General features: G+C 65.8%; 1 protein-coding gene and 1 long non-coding RNA gene across 2 annotated transcripts; both read left to right on the forward strand.

Annotated features, from left to right (window-relative positions):
- Positions 1-218: 218 nt before the first annotated feature.
- LOC311204481 lies at positions 219-1,414 on the forward strand. The gene is made up of 3 exons (XR_014618061.1): positions 219-300; positions 447-568; positions 1,321-1,414. It is a non-coding gene; the product is annotated as an uncharacterized lncRNA (long non-coding RNA).
- A 334-nt stretch (positions 1,415-1,748) lies between these two features.
- On the forward strand, positions 1,749-6,403 carry LOC311204480 (ephrin-A4-like; the record flags this gene model as incomplete). Its single annotated transcript, XM_084280901.1, has 5 exons — positions 1,749-1,930; positions 5,231-5,523; positions 5,911-5,979; positions 6,171-6,230; positions 6,315-6,403. The coding sequence occupies 5 exons, from the start codon at positions 1,749-1,751 to the stop codon at positions 6,401-6,403; spliced, it is 693 nt and encodes a 230-aa protein (XP_084137027.1).
- Between the last annotated feature and the right edge of the window lie 2,782 nt (positions 6,404-9,185).

Here is a 9,185-nt window from a genome sequence, read left to right on the forward strand (position 1 = left end):
AGGTAAAGCCCGGGCTGGGGGGCTGGGGGGGGGCGGTCCTGGCTGCCCCGGCCCAGCCGCTGCTGCATGGCTGGCTCTGCATGCGGGGGGGTCCGGGCTGCAGCCCCTGGAGGCACAGCGCCCATCGCTGCACCCCCCCACCCCCACTCCTCCTCCTCTTCCTCCTCCTCCTCCTCCTCCCCCTCCGTGCCCGGAGCTGCCTCAGTGTCCCCGCTCTGTCCGCCCCAGGCCCCCCCTTCGGACAGGCCGCCCCCCCCCACACGCCCGCTGCCCGCAGACCCCGCGGCACCCGGCGCTCAGGTAACGGCGGCACCGGCGGCGCCGGCGTGTGGGGCAGGACGGCGTCTGCCCGGGCTGGGCCCCCCCGGGCAAGGGATGGGGGTTAGGGGACCCCCCACCCCCCACCCCCCCCCATTGGAGCTCTGACCCCCCCGCTTTCCACACAGCCCCCAGGGCCCAGCAAGCCGCCCCCGCCCCAGCGCCCGCTGCCTTCAGGGCCCCCTGTGCCTTCGCTGCCCCCCAGCGAGACCCCCCCGGATCACCCCTATGTCACGGTGATTCCCTCCAGGTGAGGGGGGGGACACAGGCACGGCTGGGATGGGGGGGGGCAGAGGAGGGATGGGGGGGCAGACACGAGATATGGGGGGGAAGGAGGAGCAGAGGGGTCTCTGCGGGGGAGACAGGAGGGATGGGGGCAGAAGGGGTTGGGGGGGACTATGGGGGGGGCAGAAGGGGTTGGGGGGGCTATGGGGGGACAGACAGGAGGGATGTGGGGCTGAAGGGGTTGGGGGGGGCTATGGGGGGGCAGAAGGGGTTGGGGGGGACTATGGGGGGGACAGAAGGGGTTGGGGGGGACTATGGGGGGGGCAGAAGGGGTTGGGGGGGCTATGGGGGGACAGACAGGAGGGATGTGGGGCTGAAGGGGTTGGGGGGGGCTATGGGGGGGCAGAAGGGGTTGGGGGGGCTATGGGGGGGGCAGAAGGGGTTGTGGGGGGGCTGTGAGGGGGCAGGCAGGAGGGATGTGGGGCTGAAGGGGTTGGGGGGGGCTATGGGGGGGCAGAAGGGGTTGGGGGGGCTATGGGGGGACAGACAGGAGGGATGTGGGGCTGAAGGGGTTGGGGGGGGGCTATGGGGGGGCAGAAGGGGTTGTGGGGTGCTCGGGGGGGCAGGCAGGAGGGATGGGGGGCTGGGGGGTCGGACAGGGAGGCGGGAGGGATGGGGGCAGAGGGCTGCAGCGAGGGGGGGCGGGGCGGGGGAGCCGGGCTGCGCCCCATGGCCCCCCCTTCTCCCCCCTCTCTCCCCCTCCCCTTCTCTCCCCAGGCCCGCGCCCCCCCCGCCTGAGGCCTGAGCGCGGCCCGGGACCGTCGCAGCGCCGGACTCCGGGGGGTGGGGAGGGAAGGGCCGCGCCGGGGGGTAACGGGGAGGAGTTGGCGCGGGGGGGGGAACCACCACACAGGGGCCGGGACTACATCTCCCAGCAGCCCCCGCGGCGCCCACCGGAAGTACCGCCCTGGGCACAGCAACCCCAGGTAGCCCTCCCCGCCCCCTTGGTGAGCCCCCCGGGCCCCGCCGAGGCAGCCCCCCCCCCCTCTCCCCCCTATCCGGGGGGCCCCGCGCTACCGGGAGGGTCGGGAAGGCGGGAGGTTGAGGGGAGGAGGGGGTGGTGCCCCCCCCGGGGGGAGCAGCGGGTTACCGGGTGCCCCCCACGTGAGACCGAGGTGGGGTGGTACCCCCCCCCCCCCTCCGGGATGCGGTGTCGCTCGGTGATGCCCGGTGGGTTGGTACCGGGGCTGGTACCCAACCAACATCACCGAGTGACACCGCATCCCGGGGGGGTGGGTACCGAGCCACCGAGCGCTTCTGGGCGTTACCGAGCCGGTGGGTACCCCCGGGGCGGTACCGAGCCCGTAGCAGCACCGGGCATCCCCCCGTGAGCCCGAGCCCCGGGGCGGCACCGGGCGGCACCGGCAGGTGAAGCACCCGGGGGTTGGGGGGGGCACCCAGGCCGGTGGGTGTTTTGGGTGGGGTGTGGGGGGGGGTTCGAGTCCCTGGTACCAACCTGCACCTGGCCCCGGTACCGGCGGTGTGGGGCCGGTGGCACCCGGCACAGCACCGAGCCTGGGGTCAGGTGGGGCTGCTGCGGGGGGGGGGTGGTACCGGGCACCGCAGCCCCCCAAACTGCCCCCCCCGCCCCGGATTGGGGGGGCTGCCCACGGGCTGTGCCGTGGTGTCCGGGCTGGGGTCCAGCCCCATCCCTCCTCCTGCCCTCTCCTCTTCAGGCACTCCCGAGCTCCGGGCTGGGTGGGACCAGGGGGGTGGGTTTGGGGGTGGGAGTGAGGGGGCTGCACCCCCCCACACACAGAAGGGGTCTCATCACCCCACCAAACCCGGCTGGGGTGGGCAGGTGCTCCCCGGGCAGCGACGCTGGGGTGGGGTGACAGGGATGGGAGCTGTGGGAACCCACCACCCATGGGTGCCCTGGGGATGGGGGGGTGTGGGGGGGTGTGGGGGGGGTGTGTGGGGGACTTTTGGCCCTTCACGGGGTCAGGGCAGCGCCCCAGCCCCCCGGCAGCTCTTGGCCGTGCCCGGGCTCGTCCCGGCCGGCGTGGGGATGCTGTGAGTCAGCAGGGAGCCTGCGCCCCGTCCTGGCCGCTGAGAGCCCCGGGCTTTGGGGGGTGGGGGTGGGGGGGGGCAAGGGGGGGACCCCCAAACCTCCCCAGCACCGCCAGCCTGGGGAGCGACGCTGCGGCCTCCGCCCAGGCCGCCGGAACCGGCGCTGGTGTCAGCGCTGCCGGTGCCCGTGCTGGGGGCACGAGGGGGCTGCAGCCAGTGTTGGGGTGTCCCCCCCCCCCAGCCCGTGGGACGGGGTGACCCTGCGGGCCCCGCAGCAGCTGGGTGAGGCGGGGGGGGTGCAGCAGTGCCGAGGACGGGCCCGGCTGGGAGAGGCGGGCGCAGGCCGCAGCCTGGGCAGGGGGCTGGGGGGCTGCTGCTCCGTCCCCCCCCGCCCCCCCGGGCAGGCAGGGCCCAGGCGTGTGCACACACATGTGCACGGGAGCACACGCGTGTGGGTGCCCGCGGCAGCGGCTGCTCCACCCCGGCCTGGCTGGCTGCTCTGTTTGCACAGGCGGGAGTGAGCTCACGCCATGGCAGCGCCCGGACCGGGGCTGGGCCCCCCCCCCTGCTCACCCACCCCCCCCTACCCGGCTGGGCCCCCTCCCCTGCTCACCCACCCTCCACTACCCGGCTGGGCCCCCTCCCCTGCTCACCACCCCACCCTCGGAGCCCCCGTGCCCCCCACGCCAGCCAGCGCAGGGGTGTCACAGGGGGCAGCCCCCAGTCAGGTTGGGGGTGATGGCCATGAGGTGGGTGCCTGGGGCAGGGGGCTTCGTCCCCTTCCCCCCCCTCCAACCCCCCAGCCAAACCCATTCAGCTCCAGCAACCACAGCTGGTTGCTGATGATGCAGTGGTTCCAACTCAACCCCCCCATCCACCTGCTCCATGGGACAGGGGCGCAGTGGGGCATCCCACCCCATGGCCCACAGGACCCGCCCCCCCCCAATGGGGCATCCCCCCCCATGGCCCACAGGCCCCCCCCCCCAGCAGGGCATCCCACCCCATGGCCCACAGGACCCCCCCCCCAGTGGGGCATCCCACCCCATGGTTCACAGGACCCCCCCCCCCAGCAGGGCATCCCACCCCATGGCCCACAGGCCCCCCCCCCCCAGCAGGGCATCCCACCCCATGGCCCACAGGACCCCCCAGCAGGGCATCCCACCCCATGGCCCACAGGACCCCCCCAGTGGGGCATCCCACCCCATGGCCCACAGGACCCCCCCCCCCAGTGGGACATCCCACCCCATGGCCCACAGACCCCCCCCCCCAGTGGGGCATCCCACCCCATGGCCCACAGGACCCCCCCAGTGGGGCATCCCACCCCATGGCCCACAGGACCCCCCCCCCCCAGTGGGGCATCCCACCCCATGGTTCACAGGACCCCCCCCCCCCAATGGGGCATCCCACCCCATGGCCCACAGGCCCCCCCCCCCCAGCAGGGCATCCCACCCCATGGCCCACAGGACCCCCCCCCCAGCGGGGCATCCCACCCCATGGCCCACAGGACCCCCCCCCCTCAGTGGGGCATCCCACCCCATGGCCCACAGGACCCGCCCTGTGGGGCATCCCACCCCATGGCCCACAGGACCCCCCAGCAGGGCATCCCACCCCATGGCCCACAGGACCTCCCCTGTGGGGCATCCCACCCCATGGCCCACAGGCCCCCCCCCCCAGCAGGGCATCCCACCCCATGGCCCACAGAACCCCCCCTGTGGGGCATCCCACCCCATGGCCCACAGGACCCCCCAGCAGGGCATCCCACCCCATGGCCCACAGGACCCCCCCCGTGGGGCATCCCACCCCATGGCCCACAGGACCCCCCCAGTGGGGCATCCCACCCCATGGCCCACAGGCCCCCCCCCCCAGCAGGGCATCCCACCCCATGGCCCACAGGACCCCCCCAGTGGGGCATCCCACCCCATGGCCCACAGGACCCCCCAGCAGGGCATCCCACCCCATAGCCCACAGGCCCCCCCCCCAGCAGGGCATCCCACCCCATGGCCCACAGGACCCCCCCCCCCCAATGGGGCATCCCACCCCATGGCCCACAGGACCCCCCAGCATGGCATCCCACCCCATGGCCCACAGGACCCCCCCAGTGGGGCATCCCACCCCATGGCCCACAGGCCCCCCCCCCCAGCAGGGCATCCCACCCCATGGCCCACAGGACCCCCCCAGCGGGGCATCCCACCCCATGGCCCACAGGCCCCCCCCCCCAGCAGGGCATCCCACCCCATGGCCCACAGGACCCCCCAGCAGGGCATCCCACCCCATGGCCCACAGGACCCCCCCTGTGGGGCATCCCACCCCATGGCCCACAGGACCCTCCAGCAGGGCATCCCACCCCATAGCCCACAGGCCCCCCCCAGTGGGGCATCCCACCCCATGGCCCACAGGCCCCCCCCCCCAGCAGGGCATCCCACCCCATGGCCCACAGGACCCCCCCAGTGGGGCATCCCACCCCATGGCCCACAGGCCCCCCCCCCCAGCAGGGCATCCCACCCCATGGCCCACAGGACCCCCCAGCAGGGCATCCCACCCCATGGCCCACAGGACCCCCCAGCAGGGCATCCCACCCCATGGCCCACAGGACCCGCCGTCTCTCCCCCTCCATCAGGTTCCTACGGGACGACTACACCATCCAGGTGGCCATCAATGACTACCTGGACATCTACTGCCCGCACTACGAGGGGGCCGCGCCCGGCGGGCGGGCAGAGACCTTCACGCTCTTCATGGTGGATCTGGAGGGTCACCGCGGCTGCAACAAGACCCCCGGCGCCTTCAAGCGCTGGGAGTGCAACCGGCCCCGGGCGCCCTTCGGCCCCGTCCGCTTTCCGGAGAAGATCCAGCGCTTCACCCCCTTTCCTCTGGGCGTCGAGTTCCAGCCTGGGGAGACCTATTACTACATCTGTGAGATGGGGAGGGGGGGGGGGGGGGGCGGGCAAAGAGGGTGGTCCTGAGGGATGGGGTTACCTGGGGATGGGTCTCAGCGGGGTTGGGTTGTGTCCTGAAAAAGGAGGGGGAGGGGTCTTTGAGGGAGGAGGTGGGCGGTGGGGGTGTGCACAGGGAGGGGGTGTATGTGGGGAGGGGGGTGTCCGGTTGCACATGGAGGGGGGGTGATGGAGGGGGGGTGGGTCGGGGGTCTGCGTGGCCCGGGGTGCGGCCGCTGTTGGCCGGGAGGGGGAGCCCCAGGCCCGGTTCTGGCCCGTGGCGGTGGGGGGGGGGGCCCCGTCTCGGGCTGGAGCTCTGGGGGGGACACCCCCCCCCCCCCCCCCGCTGATCTGTCCCCACTCCCAGCTGTCCCCAACCCCGGGAGTGCCGGGCGCTGCCTGAAGCTGCGAGTCTCCGTCTGCTGCAGACACACCAGTGAGTCCAGTCCGGGGTGGGGTGGGTGGGGTGGGGTGGTCTGCACCCCCAAAAAGTCTAGGGGTTCCCCCTTCTCCTGAATCTGGGGCAGCCTGGTCCTTGCTGGGGACCCTGGTTTGCTCTGGAGCACTGGGGGGGGGGGCACAGACCCCCCCATTCCACCCATCCTGACTCGGGTGGGTTTGTTCCAGCGCCGGAGCCGGTGACAGAGGTTCCCAATTCGCAGCCCCACGGGCGTGGGGGGCCAGAGGGTGAGTGTTGGGGTGGGGGTGGGGGGTGAGGGGGGCACTGGGGGGCTGCGAGGTTTGCCCTCACCTCTCCCCCTGCCCTGGCAGAGCCGGTGCCCGCCCGGGACAGGGCGGCCCCGCTGCAGCCCCGCGCCCCGTGCCTGGTGCTCGCGCTCCTCACCCTGCTCCGGATCTGACCCCGGCATCGCCCACGGAGGGGACACAGGTCCTGCTGCCCCACTGCCCCTTCTGGACTCTTCCTCTGCTGCCTTCAACCCCCGAGCCCATAGGGCAGCCCGGGCCACCCCTCACCCACCAGACCCCCTCCTCAAGGAGCCGAGCTGGGGCCAGGAGCTGCAGGCTGGAAGGTGAGGGGGGGGGATGCAGTGGGCTCCCAAGCAGCGGGTGTCCCTGGGGGCTTCGCCCCCCCTTGCCACAGCATCCCCTGATGGGCCTAGAATGAGACCTTTTGCTTCGTTAAGCGCATTAGTCAGTTAATAAACTAATTAATTAAATTAATCAAAATAAACATGAAAGTTGGCAGCCCTCAATATGCCAATGAGCAGAAAGCTGTGCGTGCTAAACGTGGGTGACTATAGGACTTGAATCTCCACCCAAGTCACGTTGAGCATCACCACCAGGAAAGCGTCTTCAAGATGAGGGTATTAAGGGTATTGAGAAAGCGACCACCTGGAGGGGGGAGAGAAGAAACTGAAGACCCCCGAAGAGGCAGTTGCTGGGCTGTGCTGCTTCTCCTCCACCCAAGACACAGTTACGCCGCGCGGTTGCGATTTCACCCCTTTGTTTTTGTGGTGAGAATACCCAGGGTGGTATTTCACTAACATTTGGTTATAGTCTCAGCATTTTGTTAGAATCATAGCATTGTCATTGGCATTCTAGTCCTATATCAGTAAGTGCATTTATCAACAGCAATCGGGAACTTTTATATCTGTCCCTTTAATAAACTTTCTACTGGTTTCCGCTCTGTGAAGCTGTTTCAGTGAAAGTCCTCTGGGGGCTCTGGCTGGCAAACATTGACTCTGACATGTAGTTTTATATCTAATCCTTCAGACATAAATTGTTGACCAAGTCTGGAACTAAGACTGGACCTAGCTGCACCTTGGCTCCTCTCTCCGGAGGAGTTTGGAAAGCAAGGGGGTCCTTTCTGAACCTTGTGGCTCAGCACGATGGCCTCTGTCGGGCACACATCAGACACATCCTCTTGACGTGAGATGGGAAGGGGTAGCAACGTGTTCTGTGTGTTCAGAACGTGTCCTCTTTTCAAAATGACTTCTGCAAGAGCAGAGAAAGACCCGCCAAGGGCCAACGCTCAAAGCCATCTCATGACTGCAGCATCCTCTTGAACATTTGGCAAGAGTAAGTTAAGAGGTCTGGTAACTTCCCTGGATTTATTGCTTGAGGAGCATGAGCATTGCAAAAGAGATGTCTTTCCCAGGATGGTCCTTTTGTGAATCCACTCGATGCATCTGTCTCCTCCTTGATTTAACCAAGAGTACCAAAAAAATGATTTCAGGCTTGATTTTTAGTGCTTCCTATGCAGATGACATGGCTTATAGTTGATATGGACAGCTGATTTAAAAGGGTTTCCTCCCATTCCAGAACAGATTAGGATTTTTCAGATAGTGGAGAAAAGAGTTCACAATTCAGACCAACACACAGCCTGGCAGCCAGGTTGGCGGGTCTGTATTTGGGACAAAAAGACTCAGACCCTCGTTCTCTCTGACTTGGCCCTGGAAATTAAACTGGCAGTTCGTTTTTCCCCCATGTTGATCTTGTTTGCGATTTTGGGGGGTACAAGAGGGTTCACTCTGGACTCAGCCTCACCTTGTGGTGGTTTGCAATTGCTGTCAGACGACTTATGGTCTTTGAGCTGAGCCATTGTAAAACCACATGTATGTTCTCGGCTTGCAACAAATTTTAGTCATTTCATGATGCTTAAGACAGCTCCAACATCAAGATGACACCCTATTAAAAACAGTACATCAGGCTATGCAAGCATGGCAGCTGAATTGGAGTCTGAGCTATTCCATTGTCTTTATATTCTGCTTCTTCCCTGATATGTACACACACAGACATAGAAACTATTTGCATTTACAGCTTTGCCATTCCATGTGTTTCTTACAGCTACAAGACGTTTTTTAAGAAGACAGCACAGATTTTGGGCTCTTCACAACACTGAACCAGGTATCCCCGGTAATGCCGGGTTTGCCTCCTGGAATCCTCCTGGGTTCATTCCTTCCTGTCCAAACTGAGGATCTTCACAAACCGCATTTTGAAGTATCTCACAGGAAGAGGAAATACCCGAATCATGACAAAATCGGTTTCCCGGTACCACTGTCTGAGGGGGGGGGAAGAAGTAGGGGGAAAAATTCCTTTTCTTGGTGCTGCACTGAAGGATTCCAGCAGCAGCCACATCCCAGTGGTGTGGACAAGGGAGAAACCCCAGCAAAGGCACTGGGACATGAGAAGGCATCTTGAACTGTGTCCAACCCTAATTTCTGTTTTCTTGTGTGGAACACCACTCCCTGTCCGCTCTGGCAGATGAGGTTTATCTGATGGGCTCTCTGGATGAGAGATTGGTACCTGTATGATCTCTGGCTTCAGAATGTGCTCAGTAACTACTTCCTCTCTTCCCACCTTCAGCTTCTTGTATTCTTTTCACATCTCAGACTATGGGTACGGAAAGTTCTTCCATCTTTTGACTTTCAAGGATGCGAGGCAACACTGCTTAAAATTCCAGAGGCCTGTCTTTCCTATTCCATGAGCCCCTGGGAAGTCCATAAATGTCAAAGAAATGTTGGATTATTTATGTATTTGTTAGGTCTATGCTGTGTTTCTGAGAAGGCCTTGTGGCATTTGGTCAGTACATCTTTAGAAGACATAACACAGACTAAGAGCACTGTACATAGATCAAAAGAATTTTGATGTTTCCCATATTATGATCAATCTGTCTTGTTC

Source organism: Gallinula chloropus (genome assembly GCF_964237585.1).
Source record: "Gallinula chloropus genome assembly, contig: HAP1_SCAFFOLD_210, whole genome shotgun sequence".
NCBI classification, from domain to species: domain Eukaryota; kingdom Metazoa; phylum Chordata; class Aves; order Gruiformes; family Rallidae; genus Gallinula; species Gallinula chloropus.